General features: G+C 47.3%; 1 protein-coding gene across 1 annotated transcript in view; it reads left to right on the forward strand.

The window, feature by feature from the left end:
- Nucleotides 1-22,042, forward strand: part of TAF3 (TATA-box binding protein associated factor 3) — a 765,220-nt gene that overhangs the window by 490,866 nt on the left and 252,312 nt on the right. Inside the window, exon 3 of the mRNA XM_069629680.1 lies at nucleotides 10,213-12,095. Within this exon, the coding sequence (XP_069485781.1) occupies nucleotides 10,213-12,095 (1,883 nt within the window). The remainder of the gene's footprint in view (nucleotides 1-10,212; nucleotides 12,096-22,042) is intronic.

Here is a 22,042-nt window from a genome sequence, read left to right on the forward strand (position 1 = left end):
GCAGCTGTCTCCCATCCTGAACTCTGCAGAAGCGGCAAAGCGCCCTGAAACCGACTCGACCCTGTCGAGCACCAAGAATTTATAGAAGCACAAAGTATATTGTGGTTCTGTCCTCCTGGCCCTTCCCCGAAGGCCCCTAGTGACATTTTACAACCTATTGCTCCCCTTGTGCTGAAACCAAGTATCTTGAACTATTGCAATGAATGACTTTACCGACTATACTCCTGTCAGCATCCAGAGTGCAGCCCCTTTCCTTCTTGAAACCGTCTGTCCTCTGCATTCCTTTATAGGGTTATTTGTATTTTGTAGTGTGCTAGAACGGTCTGTTGTCATAATAAAGTAGATATTTGTATACAATCTTGACTGGACAGTCCCTTTTATTATTGGGTAATAATTGTATCTTCGCTGTGTTGGAACTAACGATCCACAACCTTGCAGAGATAAGCCTGTTCCGTCCATGTTATCAATATTGGACAAGGAGGATAATTGTTTTTCCAATCTGTTCAGATCCCTTCTGGTGTATTAGAGGTGTGGTGCCAATTCATGGTTTACAAACCGATATTCATCCCAGGACCACTGGTGCCCCGGAAGTTGATTTGTCACAGAAGCCATAACATGAGTGTAAATCTCGCAAATACAAAACATATTTCTGTAGTTTAGTTTATTATTTGTATAGCGCCGCCTGGCCCTAGGGCATCCAGGCGCTTGCGATGAATACAACAAGAATAATACAACAGAAATGTACAAACCGATTACATATTTACAAATGTACAGTCTTGGTGCATGCTAGTAAGGTAGGGCTAGGCAGTTTACGTTTCTTTGGATAGAAGCCAAATTTTGGTGTTGTGTCTAAATCTGTGAAAGGAAGGTTCTGATCTCAGCTCGAGTGGAAGTGAATTCCAAAGTTTGGAGGCAAGCACGGGGAAGCTGGAGCCACCTGCTTTTTGGAGCTTAAATCTTGGGATATTTAAGCAATGTGTTTGAGCTGATCTGGTAGGGCGCGCTGGGGTGTGGTGATTGAGATTGTCGGATAGGTATCTGGGTGCTTGGTTAGCTAGGCATTTGTGTGTGAGTGAGATGGTTTTATATTCAATTCTTTGTGGTATGGATAGCCAATGGCAGGTGCGTCTGGCGTCCGAAATGTGTTCATGTTTGGGTATGTTCAGGGCTGCTCGCAAGGCGTTGTTTTGTATGACTTGTAGTTTGTTGATGTTTTTCTGACTGGTTCCTAAGTATAACGCATTGCAGTAGTCAACTTTGGAAAGGACTAGCGCTCTGGCTAAGGTGATGCAGTTGGATGGTGAGAGGTAAGGTCTGCTGGCATTGATGAGTTTACAGGTGTAAGCAGTGGCTGATGATATGGAATTGATCTGTCTTGTCAGTGTGAGGGAGGAGTCGAGGTAGATTCCTAGGGTTTTGACACTGTTAGAGACGATGATGTTATTGCCGTCTATAGTGAATGCTTGATAGAGTTTGTCGAGTTTATTAAGTCTGGGTTGGGAACCTAGGAGAAGAAGTTCGGTCTTGTCGTCATTGAGGCATAGGCCATGCTTGGCCATCCATTCTTGGATAATGGAATAAATGTTGTTGAGAGCAGTGAGGTCGGTGGAGTAGTCGCCTGTTAAAGGGATCAGTATTTGGGTGTCATCTGCGTAGTTGGTGTAGATGACACCCAAGCGGTCCAATATGTCAAAGAGGGGTTTCGTGAACACATTATATAGAGTGGGGGAGACGCAGGAGCCCTGGGGGACACCGCAAGTGACTGGGGCTGGGATGGCAGAGGCTGTGGGTGCGTAGACTCTCATGGATCTGTTGTTAAGGAAGGAATGGATCCATGCGTTGGCGTTATCTGAAAATTTGGCTGCTGAGGATAGATGTTTGCAGAGGATGTCGTGGTTGACCAGGTCGAAGGCGGCCGATAAGTCAAGAAGGAGAAGGATGGCTAGTTTACCATTGTCTTTAATGTTGTCCATCTTTATCTTAAGGTCAATCAGGGCGGTCTCAGTGCCGTGTTTGGGGCGGAATCCTGATTGTCTGAGTCCTAGTAAGTTATTTTTCTCAAGGTGGTTCTGTATCTGAAGATAGGCAGCTCTGTCGAGGATTTTTAGTAGGAAGGGTACGGTCGTAATGGGTCTGTAGTTGGTGGGGACATTAGGGTCAAGGGTGGGCTTCTTAAGTAAAGGAAGAACCCAGGAGTCCTTGAGGTTGTTGGGCACTATGTTGGAGGTGAAAGATGAGTTGATGAGGGAAGTGATGAAGGGAGCAAGTTGTTTGGCTGCATCTTTAATGACTGGGGCTGGGCAGGTATCGCCTTGGCATTTGGACGGTTTAAGAGAGTAGATTATTTCTTCAACCTCTTTGATGGTTATGGTGGAAAACTCAAAGAGGTTATTGTCATCATTTTGGGGGGTGGTGTGGGTGTGTGTAGAGGGGGTGATGTTATCAGTGAGGGTGAGGCTTTCTTTCTTTGTCAGGATTTTGGCTTGTAGTGTGGCAATTTTGCCTAGGAGTGCTTCCTGGATGCTCGTGCACCAGTGGATGTCTTTGTTACAAGTGTCTGGAGTGGGGGAGGGTGATTCGAGTTCTCTCAGGATATTGAATAGCTCTTTGGTATTAGATTTGGCGTTGCTGATTCTTTCATTGTACATGTTTTTTTTAGACTGGATGATGGCTGATTTATAGATGTTCGATGCCAGTGCGTAAGATGTCTTATTAATAGTGGATGGTGATTGTTTCCATGCTAATTCAGCTTGTCTTTTGGATTTGCGGAGTGTTTTTAGTTTGGGGGTGAACCAAGAATTGAGGTGTGCTCGTGGTTTGGCTTTCCGAAGCTTGAGTGGTGCTATGGTGTTTATGGCCTTAAGGATAGTTGTGTTGTATAACTCTACTAGTTCAGTAGGGTTGGTCATGGTGGGTGAGAAGTCGATGATGGGTTGGAGTAACGGGAGGAGTTTCTCTAGTGTGATATTTTTGTTGTTTCTTGTGAGTGTGGGTGGGGCATTGGAGGAAGGCCCTGGTGTTTGAGTGCCTTTGTTGATGGTGAAGGTAATAAGGTGGTGATCAGTCCAAGCGCATGGAGTGTTGGAAAGGATGGTAGTGTTGCAGTTGAGGTCAGCTATCCAGTCAAGGATGCGGCCTTTGTTGTGTGTGGGTTGTGTGATATGGTGGGTGAGTCCTAATTCTGAAATTGTGTTGGCGACAGTGTGAGCTTTGTCATCTTTCTCATCATTGAGACCTAGATTAAAGTCTCCTAGGATGAGTAGTCGAGAATTAGGTTTGATATTGTCAGAGAGTAAAAGGGCTATGTCGTCATTAAAGGATAGTATAGGGCCTGGCGGTCTGTAAATGAGGTGGATGGTGATAGTGCTTGTGTGCGTTGTGTGTAGTTTGAGGGTGAGTAGTTCCGCTGATGGCAGTGATTGGTTTTGTATGTGTCTTATGTTGATGGAGCTTTTTGCAATAATGGCTACTCCACCACCTTTAGCTGTTTGTCTGTCTGCACGGTAGATGGTATAGTCATTGGGTATAGCAAGTGATAGAGAGGGGCCAGACGCTGGGTGGAGCCAGGTCTCTGTAATAGCTATGTAGTCGAGATCATTGAAGGAAATAATGTCGGCTATGTCTAGGGCATGGGCGACTACAGATCTCGCATTGATGAGTGCACCTTTGATGGTTTCGGTGGTGATGCGTGATTTTTTGATGTGGGTGCGGGGGGAGGGTGCGTTCAGGCCGTGTGATATCTGGTCTGACGGAAGTGTAGGGCGTGTGCAGGAAGGGGCAGATTTGGTTAAGGTTACATTTTGTTTGTTGCCTAGATTGAGGAAGGATACGGGTGTGTGTGTTCTGGATCTGAGTCGGGTGAGTCTCGATAAGCCTGAGCAGGGATAGGATTTGCTGGTAGTGAGGTTCGTGATCGTGGATTGGCCGATGGGAGTAGTTTGTGATGCTTCTTGGGGGCTGGAGGTGTCTGCTGTGCGATGAGAGTTGATGGAGGAGGTAGGTTGGAAGGGGTTGATGTTGGGTAGGAAGGGGGTGGGGCAGGGTATGGGATAATGTCTGGGGCAGGCTAGTCTGCTGAGGCCATTGGGGTGTAAGCGAAAGTGTGGCCCTGTACAAGGGGTGTCATGGGGGACCAGGCAGAATGGGAACATAATGAGGAAGGTCCAGGTTATCATATCTGAATTTAGAGGGAACTGGCGCACAAAATCATCAGAGAGAAGCTAGTACGCAATGTAAGTGCACAATGGTGCTGCAGTGAGGGTACTGACGCAGAGAATCAGAGAAATGCTAGTACACAGTGCTAATACACAGTTCTAATACACAGTGCTAATACACAGTGTGCTCTAAGCGACCATGAGGCACTACACTATGTCACAGTGGTCTCTAAGCGGCCATAAGGCACAACACTATGTCACAGTGGTCTCTAAGCGACCATAAGGCACAACACTATGTCACAGTGGTCTCTAAGCGACCTTAAGGCACAACACTATGTCACAGTGGTCTCTAAGCGACCCTAAGGCACAACACAATGTCACAGTGGTCTCTGAGCGACCATAAGGCACAACACAATGTCACAGTGGTCTCTGAGCGACCATAAGGCACAACACAATGTCACAGTGGTCTCTAAGCGACCATAAGGCACAACACAATGTCACAGTGGTCTCTAAGCGACCATAAGGCACAACACAATGTCACAGTGGTCTCTAAGCGACCTTAAGGCATAACACTATGTCATAAGCGACCTTAAGGCATAACACTATGTCACAGTGGAGGAAGTCATCATTTTGTATTTTGTATTTGTTTTATTTGTAACGCGCACCATCAAGCCCGGAGGCATCAGGGCGCAATTTCATCCCATGACCTACATTCCTTCTCTTTTAGATATATGGCTGCCTGCACCCGTTTTTCTGCATTATTTTAAAATGTTATGATGATTAAAGTGAAATGCGTTGTGTTCTAATCGCACTATGTTAATAGTGTTAATGTTGTGAGCCTTCTCCTGAAATAAACAGTAATTGACGGTGGTAACTTGTTGAAAAATACGTTCCATATTTTCTGAATCCCGACTCTATTATCAAAGCCCATATGCACGTTCTGGCCATATAAGACTTTTTAAAGTAAACTTAAGTGCTCTTAATCACATTTTGCTTTGCAGTGGCCACTCATAAAAAAAAAAACACAAATTGAGTCCATTGTACTGAACATGTAGCAAACATGCCGATGACAAATGTATATTTAAAATATCAAATAATCGCCCAATTGAATCGTGAGATTTCTGATTCAGAAATAAATGTGTATTAAAATATACATGGGTTAGTTTGAGGGTATCTTTTTAAGATTCTTAAATACAAAAGGAGCGTAATCGTTGCCTATTCTTGTGGCAGACATATTGAAATGCACCTCATTTCGACATTGGGTAAAGCCAGCGCAAGTGACTATTCACAATATTACCCTAGCAGGGCTTATTATGTTATTGCAATCATCGGTGGCGACAAGGCCGGTGATTAACGATAGCAATTTATTGTATCTGACGACGGGACAAAATCCGAGATGTTGTCGTTATCATAAATCATATCATAAATAACCAAATGGAAGCACTTGGGTTGCTTGGGCATTGTCAGCAGCAAGTCCTTTCAGAGACGCCGGCCCCGCGATGTAGCCATATTGTTATCTCAGCCTTGCTGCAGTTCTATGATACACCAGTATTAACATATAGATTAGGCCATTTATAATGCTAGGTGTCATTTCAGGTTACTTGCTTCTATAGCTTTTTTCATTTTATTGTGTTGAATGGTAGGGAAACGGTGCATTTGTACAGGTCGTAGTATTTTATCATCTTGGAACCCCAATCCGCCTACCACCTGTCAGCATAGTTAATACACAGTGTTATTGATTGTCCTAAGCGTCGGAATTGTCGACTTTTGATTATTCTGTTATGCTGATGGTTTCATTTCCAAAAGTAAAGTGCATGTGCAGCCCTGCCAACATGTAGGGTTCTGACCTATGGGGCATGTGGCGTCCTGCAGACTCCATGGCTGCTTTGCTTGCCTTCACCAGTCCCTGCAGTATGGATGGTTTGCTGAATTTGCTCATAGAGCTGATCTGGGTATGTGCTCATTTAAGACGGCCCCATTTATGCTTCAGAATGCCAGTCGTCTTTGTATGAGACACAAGCTTAGTCTGGTGCCAGGCCTATCAGTCAGTCAAAGTACCTTTTTATGGATTAGTGTGTTTAGGCCTCGCTATGAAAGGCCTTTTGGTCATGGTAGTAATGCAAATTCTTGCTTTGTGAGATTTACTTTGAAAGTCTGTAATAATCAATGTTTTTGGCCTCACTGAACCAACTTGGTAGTGCAAATTGCCACATGTCTCCCTTTTGTTTAATCTGTACCTCTGACCCTTAATGCATACTCTCCAACAGGCCGCGGTAACCTTTTTCCATTATGCAGGCGATGCCCAGATCTTAGCAAATATGGGAGAAAATAGTCACTCGGGTAAGCTGAAGAATTGTCTGCTTTCAATTAAGGCCTGGATGGACCTGAACTTTTTGAAAATCAACCAGGATAAAACGTGAGGTCCTGGTTATCTAATAATTACAACCGCTGGTCCCAATCATGCTGGCCTTATAACTTTGGGCAATGTCTCAGACCTAGCCCAGAGGTGAAGAACCTGGGCGGTGTGATTGATGAGAACCTGCCACTAAACGCGCAAGTTACTGCAGTGACAAAATAGTGTTACTTCACTATCAGGAAATTGAAGAAAATCTACCCCTATCTCGCAAAATCACATCAGGTGATAGTTTGTAATGCCCTGGTTTCCTCACACCTTGATTTTAACAATGCTATCTGGTCTTGCCTGACTATGCCATTAACTTGCTGCAAAGGGTACAAAACACGGCAGCAATGCTCCTTATCTACTGTAAATAAAATACAACATATCTCCCTGGTGATCCACTCTCTGCATTGGTTGGCTGTAAAGAAACAAATCACGTTTAAAAGTATGTGCATAGTCTAATGTCTGCAACATCTACACCTCTTGCAGCAAAGCTTAGATACTTGGCTACGGCACATTCAGCCAGAGTAAGGTGGGACAGAAGGCTGACACCCGCCGTCCTGCTGGAAAGACGGCTGCTCATTCTTGGTACAGGCCATCAGATGATGGAATACTCTACCCGATGATTTACGTAAGGAATCGACCATTTTAACGTTCAGAAAAAGTAAAAAAAAAACATCTTTTTAATTTATAATCACTACCGCTCTATTACATCTGTGTTTCCAGGCTTTTTATTCAACATTGGACAGTGCCGAGATACCCTTCTGGGTAATTGTTGCACCCAATAAAACCCACAGATAACCAGGTTTCTAGAACCATGCTGCCCTTAGGAGTTGTGGGAAGAACACTGACTGAATGGACCTTCGGCATGTCCCTCTCCATGCTGTGGGCAAACTAGTTAAATGAAGAGTAGCATTTAGAACTACGGGGGACACCGTAGTGTTCTTGCCCATCATCGACACCCGCCCTGCCGTTGATTGTTCCGGCTCAAGTGTGTTATTTATATTCCCTAGCGTTAAAGGGGATCTTATAGTTGATGATCTTTTTGAATTGTGTGCATTAAAATGGAATTGCATTGACTCCCAGTTACCTGTTGGGTTGGAATCTTTGTGCCCGTCACTAAACATCTCATTGCCCTACTCAGATCGTGACATTCTCCGTTCCCCCACGGTAGTGACAAGGATGTGCTATCGGCTGGTACAGCAATGTGTATTTCATCTTGCAGATTAGAAGATTCTAGTCAGACGATTTACATTGCCAACATAAATGCTCAGTTTGGCATTGCGCTCGTGTTCATTTATTCAGAGCAGTGCAGAAGCAATTGGTCCTTTAGCTGCCCTTCATGGAATGTAAACGGGCAGATCTGCAATGTGAAGGGGGACGAGCAAGGAAGCCAGTCTTGCATCCTTATCATGGCGGAATGGGCGTTTGGGCAGAGAGTGGGGATGACATTATTTGGACTTGGAGTGTAAATGAGGCGTATTCAGTGGAATAGAGAATTAAACTTTAGAACAGTACAGTCTGCTACAGTCCTTTTCCGTATTCCGAGGAAATGAATAATCTGGTACCCATGTCAAAATCGCAATCGCTTGCTCACTGCGCTCATTGATCATCAGGGAGGTAAACCCAATTTAAAGCTGAAGTACCATGAGACCAAGCTTCACTGGGAAGGGGGACACCCACGCTTGATATGACTGCTTACAGCACACTTGTGCTTTGTCATGCTTGCAGGGTAGTCTGTGCTGTGGTCGTCTCTTATCTTCTCTGAGACTTCTGCTGCACCATATCATCTACTGGGCTATCCTCTCTGCCACCTCACACCTTGCCTCCAACACATGAACCAGTGCTTGTGCAGGAAGTTAAAAAGCACATGGAACCTACAGGAAGGGGTGGGAGAGTAGGAATAATTTGCAATTAGTTCCCCACCTTCAGATAAATAAACCAGTTTATAACTTACTGAATATTGCTTTAAGTTCAACGGGACATACACCAATAATCATTTGAGAGGGAATGTGTACTTTATCAGGTAAATCAAAACATACCTGTTTACTCACACATAACTCTGTCACTCCACCGCTACTGATTGTCTATCCTAATCTTTCTCTCATATCTTGAACATTTATTTGTAAAGCGCTTATACACAAGTGAAGTGCTTCAAAGCGGGAAGGGAACAAGGGAATAGAGAGTCATTCTTACGCCATGAAATTTCCAAATGATAAAAAAAATTGCTAGCATACTAGGCCTGACTGCATTACTACTAATACAGGTGCATGACAAGAAGGAAGGCGAGAAAGGGGGGAGGAGAGGGTGAAGAACATACAATCCATAAACTACCATACTAGGCCAACAACTTTTCAGATAGTGCAAGTGCATGACCAAGAGTGGGGTCATAAGGGAGGGTGGGGAAGGAGAGAAGAACATACCGAAACAAAAACTACCGTACTAGGCCTGGCGAAATGGGCCTAGTGTATTCTGGTAATGGAAGTGAAGAGACAGGAAGTGAAAGGGAGGGGGGAGGGGAACGAGAACAAGTACGCCCAGTCCAGCAGGGCCCTGGGTTAAGTGCAGAGAGGTGTTACCCTTCTCATGGAACAAATTCCAAAAGTGCACTAGTGCTGAGCAGAGTGCAGAGGCCTGGAGGAAAGTGCAAATACTGGCGGGGGGGACCCTGGGACCTGTGAGGCTCTGGAGGTGCAACAGGCGGCCAGTCAGTAAAAGGGAGTAGAGTTTAGGGAAGAGAAGGAGTAGGGAAGTGGGTGAGAAAAGAGAGGAGGTTAGCAAGGGAGAAGGAAAGAGGAAGGTCTTGAGGAGGTTCCGGAACCTAAGGAGAAAACATTCTGTAACTTATGTTTCACCTCCCACCTTTTTCACCTTCGATTCTTGTGAAGCGCTCCAACACCTTCATGGCCAGTGATGAACAAAAATTCAACTAAAATATATATTCTTCTATATAGTACTGCTGCACTCTAAGATAGTAAACTCCCTTGTCTTTTTTCTTGTCTTTGTTCCAATAGAGTGCAGAGAAAAAGTTTGGTGCCGTATTATTCCAGTTTTAAAATCAAACAAAATCCAAGTTTTGATAACAGGGATCGAAGTACAAATGTCTGGAGCTTAAAGCGGCTGCTGGTTATTCAGCAGGGACCATGAGCTACCTCTGGGGAAGGGGGGGGGGCTAGTACATAGCGTTACGCAAGTCTGACTTCCACATAAGATGCAAACGTTATTGTGTCCATTATTTATGACCCCATATACTATAAATGTCCTATAGATGTGTCCTCACCTATTATTTTATAGATTGACCCAAATGCACAGAGTAAAATTAATGTTTGTGTCCGTGCGTGTTCGGCATCAGTTGGCCTGGAGAGCCAAAAGTTAGCTACTAGTAGCTGTTGGTGTCAAGCTAATGAGGCTATTCTAGGCTACAAGTAGTAGCTAAATACCTCCAAGCTTCCCTCAATTCTGAATCCTGTTGCTACCTTTCATTGGACTAACTGAAAATATTATGCTGAGATGGTAGTTTGATTTGTTTTCAAAGTTCCACTACGGTTCTAATACAGTTTCAATGATGTAATTTCATGTTGTAAGAAGCATGTTTGCTAATTGGAAACGCCTTGCCGGATTCTGCAATGGACTAAATTATGTTCTTTTGCATTTTTTCAGAAGAGGAAGAAGAGCAGGTGCCCACTGATGGAGGTACATCAGCAGAGGCCATGCAGGTTCCGTTGGAAGAGGAAGAAGACATGGAAGAAGATATGTCCGTGAATGATGAAAACTTCTTTGGCAAAAGACCATTAGATAGTCCGGAGAGCGTTGACATGCCTGCAATGAAACGACAAAGAACCAGTAATAAAGGTGACATTCCAGATGGCACTTTGGAACCACGAGAGCCTCTAAGCATGATAAACTCTCAAAAGGTCCCTCCCATGCTTTCACCTGTTCATTTCCAAGAAAGTGCAGATTTAGTGCCTGCAACGCCAGAACCCCCAATGTTGGCGCCAGTTTTTAAATCGCAGGTTCTAACACCCAAAAGTGTAGAATTAAAATCCGGGTCTAAATCAAAGTCAAAAAGTAGTTCTCCAGGACATAAAACAAAGTCACCTAAAGCGCCTCAGTTGACGGCATTCCTCGGGAGTCCCATACGTTCACCTAAACCTCCTTCAAAAGAAAAGAAATCGCCTGGACGTGCTAAAAGCCCTCGGAGCCCCAAGAGCCCAAAAGTCCCAGCTCATATTTTACAATCGGCAATCAAAGCTGAAATTCCAAGTAGGCCCCCATTAGCCACAATAGTTGAGAAGAGTGGGAAAGAGAACATGCAAATAAAACTCGGACAAACGCCACCCGACCTAGATGTATTGAGTCCAGAAAATCAGTCCAAAGACTCTGAGGAAGCAGACAAGACGATTGAGGATTCAATTGATGCTGTAATTGCTCGTGCTTGTGCTGATAGAGAACCTGACCCTTTTGAGTTCTCATCTGGTCCGGAATCAGAAGGTGAAGTTTTTACCAGTCCAAAGAGGCTCACTATTCCAGAGCCCATGACACCTAAACTTTCAGTTCCTACCAACATTGTCCACAAGGGTGAGAGCACTCCACTGCCTCTGTCTGGTGGTACCTCAAGCTCAGATACATCTTGGACAATGGAGGATTCGATCAATGAGGTGATCAGAAGGGCAAACTTGGGTGGTACTCCTGTTGGAAATCCCTCCGTTGGTACTCCACCAATGGGAAACCTCCCAATGGGAATTTTTCCAATTAGTACTCCTCCAATGGGAAGTCTGCCCATGAGCACTCCCCCAAAGGGAACTCCTCCAAATATGCAAGGCAATCTTCAGTGTTTTTCTTCTCCTTCTGCCTCTCCCCCAACCCCAGAACCCCTGCTTAAAGTGTATGAGGAGAAGACTAAACTGGCTTCATCTGTAGATGTGAAGAAGAAGCTGAAGAAAGAGCTTAAAACTAAAATGAGAAAAAAAGAGAGGGAAAAGCAGAAAGATAAAGAAAAAAATAAAGAAAAAAATAAGGACAAGGAGAAAAACAGAGAGAAGGACAAGGACATGCAATTGATGTGGAAAGACTTGTCCAAAGACGACCTAGAGTCCTACAAATTTAAAATGAAAGACTTTGATGAAAGTGAAACCAAAGTAAGGCAAAAAGAGAGTAGTGGGAAAAGGGAAAGAGATAAACACAAGGATAAGAAGAAAGATAAAGAAAAGGGAAAACGAGATAGAGAAAAGAAAGATAAATCAAAAGGTAGAGAAGATAAGTTAAAGACCCCTTCAACACCAATTATGTTGACTTCCAAAGATATGCCTTTGCCTATGTTCAGCACTCCCACGGGCATGAGGTTGCCATCATTGCTACCGACCTTATCGCCACTCTTTCCAGAAAAATTATTGTTTGAGGAGAAAGACAAAGCAAAGGATAAGAAAAAGGACAAGAAGGAGAAAAAGAAAAAGAGAGAGAAAGAAAAAGCAAGGGAGAAAGACAAGGATAAGAAGGAAAGAGAAAAGAAAGATAAGGAAAAAGAAAAGCACAAACATGAAAAGGTTTGTATTAAACCATTGTCTGTGTGTGTGGTACAACTTGTAATAATGCACGCTTCTGAGATTTATAGTTTGTTCTAGGCTCACCCATGATTATACTTCTTTGAATGTGTGTTGTGCTTTCATTAGCAGGTGCAAGATAACCATTCCATTTAATGAAAAGTAAGGTGCTCCATCTTGTAATGTCAAGAATTCTACCTCCTTAGCATCCACAGTGTAAGACGTTTTTGGAGTGGCCCCTTTTGTCAGGGGGAGCATTTCTAACCCTGTAACTGTTAAGAACATGAATGTCCATGTTCTTGCATTTCTTTGACCTTTGAACACTGAAGAACGTATTGACTCCAAAGGCCACTGTTTGCAAGATTCCGTTTCATCATCTCAGGTTTATAAAACAACTATTTCCCCTTTCACTCTGTCGACTACTCTAGTGTTCCTTTACCATTCTGATTAGACATTTATGGGGCTTTGCAGTGACGATAAAAATATATTTTTTACAGTTTGTTTGCCGTGTTTTGAGCTGCAACTTTTCATCAAGTAGACAATATTTTATTTATTGCTGGTCTGCCTATTTCTTTAGTATTGTAGTGATTTGTTTCTCTCAGTAGTGGACTTTACTCTTTCTAGGGAATGACAATATCTCTTCTGCAACAGTCCACATGCCTTATATGTTTGGTTACTTTTGAACGCTTTTGAAATTTCCTGCCCTCATTGGTAAGGGGTAAAGTGGAGACTGGAAAGGGGTAGAAGATCTGAATGTCAAACACTTATCTTGAGAATTTGGTTTTGGTTTAGCAAAAAGATTTGTTCGTTTGCAAGACAAGCAGACCACTTTCTAGCCATTAACCTGTTAACAACCAACGTACTCGTCCCCCAGATTTATACAGTTTGTGCAACTTGACCCTTGAAGCTTCTAAAAGCACTTACCAGGCCTTCCTGCATGCTCTTCCTGCCTAAAACAATTCATCCCTTCGTCCAAAAATATAGCCAGTTTGTCCTCTCTTACCTACTTCCGGCTTCCTCGTTATCAGGTAGGGCCTCCACCCTTGTGCCCCATGAAGGTGCTCATTGTGCCAGTCGTTTTATACTGGTGGTCCATTGGCCTTTGCTGTCCAGTTGGAATGCTTTCAAAGAGAGGATGCAACTACTGAAGCAACGAAAGGGAGCAGAGAAGAAAACACTCTTCAAATGACTTGCTGAAATAAGTTGCATTTTTCTTTATTACGTAATCCAAGATTCAGTGACGAATACTAGGAACACATACTACCCAATTAGGTGATGCCACGACACTGTCCCAAATGAGACCACTCCCCTTTTCAAAATGGTGTCTTCTGATTCGACAAGCTGCATGGTTACCCTAACCTTCAAGGCCCTGTCTGAGTCAACACTAAACAAATCATATCAACTCTGAAGCCAACTAACTGCCCCGGCGATCCCTGAAATTCTTAAGTCATTAAGGCTTGTGTTGATAACCTATCGCCTATGGTCACACAGATTATCAATTCATCTTTTAGAACCTCTTGTGTCTAAGACAGCTTGAAACAGGTATGGGTGACATCTGTTTTAAAGAAGCCTTTGTAGGATTCAAATAACATTTTATTTAAATTATTTTTTTTATTGTGTTTAGCCTACAAAAGTAAGCTTTTCACAAGAGAAAAAAAAAACATAATATACAAAAAGAACCACAAAAAAGTTAACATTTAATCAAAATACAGCAAACTGTTCATTAAATTCAACAGTGACCACATTTTTTAAAATGCTTCTATTTCCCCCCATAAAACACATACAAAAGCATGCAACACCAGGATCAGTTTCACTGCATTTCCACACAAGCCTTACCCAGGACATGTCAGTCAATAGCCTTGCACCCAAATAACACAGCCGTGGTTCCCCAAACAATGGACAAGTCGGGACAATATGTTTAAGGGTTTCTACCGTGGTGGTCCTACAAAATCTACAATTGGTGTTTGTTACTGACTTGTCCCACTTGGACCTCCTTTCCAAGGTCGGAAATTGATTCAAGCGAAAGCTCAAGTATACGCCCCTAATCTGTGGACAAGGAAATAGGGACATGTACATCAGACACTCCGATCGCTTCCTTCTAAACGTTGCATATTCCCCATACAAGGAAACATGTCCCAGTTGGTCAGAGCTTTCGGCCCAATCAGCTGTAAATAGTTTTTACTTTACGGCGCCAGGCACTGCCCTTAACTCCTCAGAAGAGGACCCAATCTGACCAAGTATCTCACAAACAGTCTTAAACTGAGTCAGGGTAGAGGCCGATTGTGTTAAAGACCGCTCACCCAAGGGTTGGTACAAGGAGTTGATAGGGGGATGTAGCATTTTAGCATATTCAGCCAACTTACTCCATAATGCTGTGGCCGCCAGAGAAATGAGTCCCAGCTCATGTCGGACGACAACATTGGGCACAGAATTGTTCAGGCCATGAGTTCTCTTCCAGAGAAGTCCCTGGAGTGTATTGAGTGGTGCTCCCAGGTCAAAGGGGACTATACCAAGGCCATATAAAACTACAGGCTTAATGTTCTGGAGGTAGAACCTGATCAAGGGTACCAAGGAGTAGTGACATAGATGTCAGTATATTTGCATCATTTTGTCCAATAAGGTAGTGAATCCCCCTCTGAAACGGTTTATTAAAGCCCCCCAGAGAGGTCATTAGCAAGGTTGAATCCCAGACCCCTCATTGATGACACCCTTTCCGAGTGTTGGTCTCCAAACTTCCTGATGTAAGTTTTTGGTGGAAAAAAATGACGACCTTGGATTTTTGCCCATTAATTTTCAAATGATTTTGAACAGCATAGTGATATAATAAGGTAAATTTCCTGTGGAGGCCAATTGGGATCTTATCAAAAAGAATGATGTCATTGTCAAAGGCTGACCAATTTAGAATTAGTTTGCCCATCTTTACTGGATTTGTATTTCCCGCCTCCGACAACTCTGCTATGCCCCCTCCCTAGTCAACCTGACCCTTAAAGATGATTCACTATGCAACAATGCCAGAATCTGTACCATTTTGAGTAGGACTTCCCACACTATAAGTTTGCTTCAGAGGGTCTCCCGACTGACCGTATCGAAAGCACTTGACATGTTCATGGAAGCCATGTAGACCGGGCACACCAACCCCTTTTTTACAGCTGTAGAGAGATGTGAAATAATGGTGCCGTTTAAAGAGGTTCCCATACCCGAACGAAATCCCACCTGGTGTTTAGACAGAAGATTGCGTTCCTGTACATGCTGCGAGAGGCTTTTAAGCAGAAGTGAAGCAAAGATTTTACTGGATGCGTCTAGAAGGGCGATTGGTCTAAAGTTCTTCGGCTCAGACACATCGGCATGTAGATGGGAATAATGATGTATTGTTTCCAAGTAGTTGGAATAGTACACTGCGGATAGATACTTAGAAAGAGTCAACAAAGGACCCACCCATAGCTCCGGTTCCTTCTTGAGAAGCATTGGTGGGATACCATCGGGCCCGGGGCCGCAGACGGCCTTGCCTTCTCAATAGCCCATCGTACGTCTCTCTTGTCCCGGGACAAAACCTCCCTCCTACCCCCCAATCCTTCTGGCCCATGTAAGGGAAAAGCACTCATGCTCATCACTAGGTCGAGCAAATTTGCTCTGTAAGTAGCTCACCCAAATGTGTAATCGCATGCATTGTTCCCGACAGACCTCAGGTCAGAGAAATTTTTATGAACAAAGTGGCCAATTCCGCTTTCTACATGCTTAACCATGTTTTTCTACTGAAACGACTAAGGGATACAGCTGCTGTTACTGATGCTGTCAGGTTTTCTGCACCTGACATCAGGAAGAACGCTCCTGTCAGCCACCTGCTACTCGGAAGGCTGTGGCAGCCCTACTGGACCCATAGATATGGTTCGAGATAAACTTTACCGAGATGTTCATAAGGGATCTACCACTTAATAAGGTCGGCTCCAGCTTCCCCAGGTCCTTTACAAAATGGTGGCATTTCCCGACACACTCTTATTTAAACCGTGCACCCCTTTATGCACACGTCTTGCAATCAGAATATCGTTCTCATGTCACAGCGGAGGACCGCTGTGAAGCCTAAGGATCTTTGTTCACCACCGCAAATCATTTTCGTATGATTGCTCTCAGACTCTTGTCAGCAGTTATCAGACCCAGAATCAGTCATCAGATGTGTATTTGGCATTTCATTTTTGTAAACTGTCCGAAGCGACCCACTCTAGAGTGCCTACCCTTCCTTCAAACTCAGTTCGGAAGGGTTATCCTTAGTCTGCCCGTTTGCTGTGCTATGGAGTCTCTGGCTACTGCGGATTGACAATCTATACAGGTACTCCTGGAATACTTATCACTATCCTCAATGGGGGTGGGGCATCACTATTGAACACTTATTATTTCTTTCTTCCTGTCTGCCACCCCCTCGCCTCCTGACCCCACCCCTGCTCAGAAGACCTGCCTGCCTGAAAACCTTCCTGCCACTCCTGATATAAACCTATGCATTGGCGGGGTAGTTAAAGGCAGTCCTGATATTTTACTTGTTGGGACATTCCTTTTTCTCTCTCGCCTGTGTATACATTCTCCAGCATGGGGTCTTTCATGGATTCACATGCTCATGAATATTCCCCGTCATCAGGCTGGGAATCCTCGGTAAAGAAAAAATCAGTTTGTTTCATTTCTGAACTGTCTTTCTCCTAATAACCAATCACTGGTCTCTGGGTCATACTGCCCCCAGCCAATGACTGCCCTCTAACTGCCCTCTAACTAAGCCCCTCCTCTGGCAGCCATCTTCAGATTTTTACCGCACGTTCAAGTGTTGGGAGTCCTCGTGCTATAGCTCTCGAGCTCTTACTGCGTTTTGCGATTTTTTTCAAAAGAGTTTAATCTCATTTCTTCAGTCAATCGAGCCTCAAGCTCTACCGTTTCTACTTCCAATCAACGGGGACCCCTCAAGGGCGAAGTTCTCGTCGAGTTTCACTTCTTGGAGGATTCTGGAAGATCTTTGAGGCCTACCCCGCGTGGACATGGCCCAGGCCCAGGACAAAGGAAACACGACGCCCAGATCCAAGCTGTTCAGGAGCTGCCCTGGATGCGAATTGCAGAATGTCTTCAAGGAGGATAAGCATTCCAGATGCCTCTATTGCCTTCACAAAGACAAAACGCACGTGGAGAAGGACTGCATTTTGCAAGAACATGTCGGAACGGACTATGAAGGATCGGCGTATCCGCCTCACCAACTGGCTGGAAGGGAAGAGCCCAGCAGTAGGTGAGAAAAAGTCCGAGCAGTCGTCTAAGACCTTTGAGGGCGCTCCGGCGACGGGGGCCAACAAAAGGCAAAGCACCGCGAGTCCGCGCACCGGGAGCGCTGATCGGTCGGCTCCTCGGCTACCAGGCAGGGCGCACTTTCACCGACGCCATCAACCACGAGCCAACGCTCTGGCTCGGGGAAGAGGAAATCGGAGAACCCGAGTAAGCTTCGGGAGAAGCCCCGGTCGATCCCGACGGAGACAGCCAAGAGGGAGCGAGGCAGTGACCCTCCCCCCAAGGTGAAGTTCTCAGGCGCGCCTAAAGTCGGGAAGGCCCTGATTCACCCGGCTAAGGCCTCTATCGAGGGAGTCGTGGAGGCTACCCCAGTGGAGGCGACCTCGGGGCCTAGAGTTTCCCTGCCACCGCGGAGGGAATCCTCTTTTCGATAAGACCCCTCTGAAACCCTGTGTGGAAAAAAAGGGGGGGGGGCCTGGTGGCCATCACAAAACACAGATACAGCCTCTGAAGAGGAGCTGGCTGGAGTCGCAAAGATCCTGAACAAGAAGTTCGAGGAGGTCCGGTCCCACGGGAGGGATCCCGATGAGGCGGACGAAGAAAGCAATGGTGGTGCCGACGAGGAGCCTGTGGAGGCGGAGGATTCTACTCCCCAGCCGGTGCCTGAGCCACAAGACAACTCGGGAGCTATCTTGATGGTGATCCAGGCCTTGTGTACGGAGATAAGGACAAGGTTGCCCTTACCACCAACGGACGATCCAGCGGAGCCTGGACCGTCGGGAAGCTCTCCAAGCAAGCGTAGGAGAATTCACCCCCCTCCCTTCCAGCCTTCACGGCCTTCGCAGCCTTCATCTCCTTCCCCGGATCCAAGGGATGACACGGGAACAGAGACGGCCACGACGGGGATGGATGATGACGGGGGTGACGACGGGATGGGCCTTCCATCACCACCTCCTCGGACCTCCCCGCCTGATGAAATTGGCTCCTTCCAAGCCATGATCGCCAGGGCATCCGAGCTCTTCCGGCTCTGCCCCGAGGAACAGAAGAAAGAAGGTTTCCTCTATCAACTGAGTGAGGCCAAGAGGAAGACTGTCCTCTCAGTCCCATTACTTGACGACATCTTGGATGAGGGGCTGTCGCTCTTGAAGAACCTTTCCACGACTCCTGCCGAGAGACCGGTACGAGAAGTAGTACCGGGTCCTGGATACTGCCCCCATGTGCCTTGGGGCGCAGCCGACCCCAGACTCTGTTGTTTCTGCGGCGGCCAGAAGAAAGCGGCGGGGGCGATGGCTTCAACTTCGACCTCCCCGCCGGACAGCGAGGGGAAAAAACTGGACGCCATGGGACGGCGGGTTATCTCGTCGGCAGTGACGATGATTAAAGCGGCCAACGCCCTCGTGATTGTGGCCCGCTACGACAGGGAGCTGTGGTTTAAGATCGCTCCCCTGCTAGACTTCCTCCCGGATGACAAGAGGGCTGAGGCCCTGGAGGTCCTACAGGAAGGCGAGGTGGCGTCGGACCACGCCATAACGGTGGCCGCAGACATTGCCGAGACCGGTTTTCACCAGATGGGCAACAGCGTTTGCCTTCGCCGGCGTGGTTGGCTCAAGGCAACCGATTTCCACCAAGATGTGCAGACCAGAGTTCTGGACATGCCTTTCGATGGGAACAACCTGTTTGGCAAGACAGTGGACGAGTCACTGCAGGCCATCATGGCCGACACAGAGACGGCTCGGGCCTTGGGTGTTCTGCAACAGCGACCGCTGCCCTTTCGGAACTCCGGAGGCAAGCAAGGTGCCTCCAAAGGATTCGGCGGCGGCTCCACGACGTACAGCCAGGCGGACCGCTCCTTGTCGCAGGAGGCGTACAGAGGACGCGGCAAATCAGGAGAATCTTGTTGTCGTCGCCAAGGAGTATAAGGCGGCAAGTAAACACCACTGCCAAGCAGGACTGAACCGGCCGTAGCGTTGTGCCCCCACCTGAGCACCCCGGTGGGAGGTCGGCTAGCGAAGTTCGTCAGCATGTGGGAGTCCATCTCCACTGACCGATGGGTGCTGGATGACCTGGCCCACAGGCACACTCTCGAGTTTCTAAAGAAGTGCCCCCGCATTCCACCCGTGGCCAGGAAGGAAAACCACGTCCCTCAACTGCTGCTGGAAGTAAGGGCGATGCTCAAGAAAGGAGCCATCAAACTCGTCCCAAAGAGGCTCCGGGGCTCCGGAGTGTACTCGCGATACTTCCCCATAAGAAAGAAGACCGGCGGCTGGCGACCCATCCTGGACCTTCGTCGTCTAAACAAGTGCATCAAGTCCCAGAAGTTCCGGATGGTCACCCTCCAGCACGTGCTGGGACAGCTGGAGGAAGGTGACTTCCTATTGTCGCTGGACTTGGAGGATGCCTACTTTTACATCCCCATTCTAAAAGGGCATCGAAAGTTCCTGAGATTCGTAGTCCAAGGGCGACACTATCAGTTCAAAGCCCTTCCCTTCGGATTCAAGTCGGCGCCCAGGGTATTCGAAGGCACCTAGGGTATTCACCAAGTGCCTAGCACCAGTGGCGGTGTGGCTGTACCTGCAGGGGATCCACGTCTACCCATACCTGGAGGATTGGCTCATCAGGGCAAAGACGAGAGAACTCGCTGTTGTGCACACAGCAAAGACGTCCAACTGCTCACGGATCTGGGATTCTCGATTCACTTTGCAAAATCCCACTTGGTGCCGTCGCAAGTCGCCCTGTTCCTGGGAGCCAGGCTCGACACAGTGGCGTGATTGGCTTCTCCGTCGGAGGAAAGGACGAAGGCCATCCTGGGCAAGGTGCAACGGCTGTCGACCATGGACGTGGCCAGGGTGAGGTCCATCATGTCCCTGCTCGGCATGATGTCCTCTTGCATCTACCGCGTGCGCCTGTGCAGGCTGCGCATGCGTTCACTGCAAGAGTTCCTCGACGCCCGTTGGATACAGGCGGTGGGCAACATCGAAGACAGGATCTCGCTCAACGAGACATTCCGCCAAGCGATCCGGTGGTGGGGCACCCGCACACACCTGGCGGCGGGTATGGACTTCCAGACCCCGGCACATCAGGAGACGGTGATGACGGATGCCTCCCTGGAGGGATAGGGAGCGCACACCGGAGATCTCCACGCAAGGGGCCTTTGGCTCCCGGAGGAGAGGTCACTACACATCAATGTCCTGGAGCTCCGAGCCGTGTTCTGGGCCCTCAGGTCATTCCTCCCGTCCCTCAAGGGCAAGGTGGTAACGATTTTTACTGACAACACCACCACAATGTTCTACATCCGGAAGCAGGGAGGCACCAGATCCCCAGCCCTATCCAAGGAAGCGCAGAATCTGTGGCACTGGGCTGTCGCCAAAGGAATGTTTCTGGTACCCTTCCATCTCGCAGGAAAAAAGAACATCGCTGACTCACTCAGCAGGGAGCTGCGCTCGTGCCACGAGTGGGAACTGCGTCAGGATCAACTGAATCTACTCTTCCAATGATGGGGCAATCCCCAGATCGACCTATTCGCAGCGGCGACAAACACCAAGTGCCGGAGGTTCGCCAGCAGGTTTCCCCAGCCAGGGAGCATGGGCGATGCCTTCTCATTCCCCTGGGACGGCCTGTTCCTGTATGCGTTCCCACCGTTGCTGTTGCTGCTGCGACTCATCAACCAACTCAAGAGGTCCCGGTGCAGGATGATCCTCATCACACCGGCATGGCCGAGACAGATCTGGTTTCCGGACCTTCTGGACATGTCAGCGTCCCCCCGCCCCCAGTCAAACTGCCGACGGATCTGGATATCCTCGCCAGGGAAGGAGGCGCCATCCTCCACCACGACCCGGGGTCGCTGAACTTGCAGGCCTGGCTCCTGCAGCACTAGAGTTTGGAAGGTACGATATCCCGGCAGACTGTAAGGAGGTGCTTGCAAAGGCCAGGGTGTCCTCAACTCTCAAGACACAAATGGAAGAGGCTTTTTGTCTGGTGCTGGGCACAGAAGATTAACCCTCTGCGGATTACGGCCCCTCAAGTGCTGGCGTACCTGCTATCGCTGGCCAAGGCGGGGCTGGCCCATGCCTATATCAAGATCCATCTGGCGGCTATCTCCCACTACACCAGAATTCCGGGGTGCTCATCCCTGTGGTCAAATTGCCTGGTGACTGAGTTCATGAAGGGACTGTTCCGATTGTTCCCGCCGGTGAAGGCTCCGGCCCCGGCGTGGGAGCTCAACGTGGTGCTGACCAGGCTCATTGGGCCGCCATTCGAGCCTCTGCTTTCGGCACCGTTGAAGTTCCTGTGGTGGCAAACAGTTTTGTGTGGCCATCACCTCCGCACGACGAGTGGGAGAGATCCAGGCCCACTCCTGCAAGCCTCCATACCTGACTTTCCACGAGACGAGGGTGGTGCTGAGGACGCACCCCTCCTTCATGCCCAAGGTCCCGTTGCACTTCCATCTCAACGAGCCCTTGGTGTTACCTGTTTTCCTCCCGTCGCCTTCATCGCCAGCCGAGAGGACTTTGCACTCGCTGGATGTAGCTAGAGTGCTGAAGTTCTACGTGGACCGCACAAAGAGGTTTCGGAAGACATCACAGCGGTTTGTGATCTTTGGACCTGTGAACCAAGGGAAGGCCCTCTTGAAGGCTTCCATTTCCAGATGGCTCTTCGGCTGCATCATGCACTGTCACCGGTTGGCAAACCGACCGTTG

The sequence above is a fragment of the Ambystoma mexicanum genome, chromosome 12 (assembly GCF_040938575.1).
Source record: "Ambystoma mexicanum isolate Mex_15411 chromosome 12, UKY_AmexF1_1, whole genome shotgun sequence".
Taxonomy (NCBI): Eukaryota; Metazoa; Chordata; class Amphibia; order Caudata; family Ambystomatidae; genus Ambystoma; species Ambystoma mexicanum.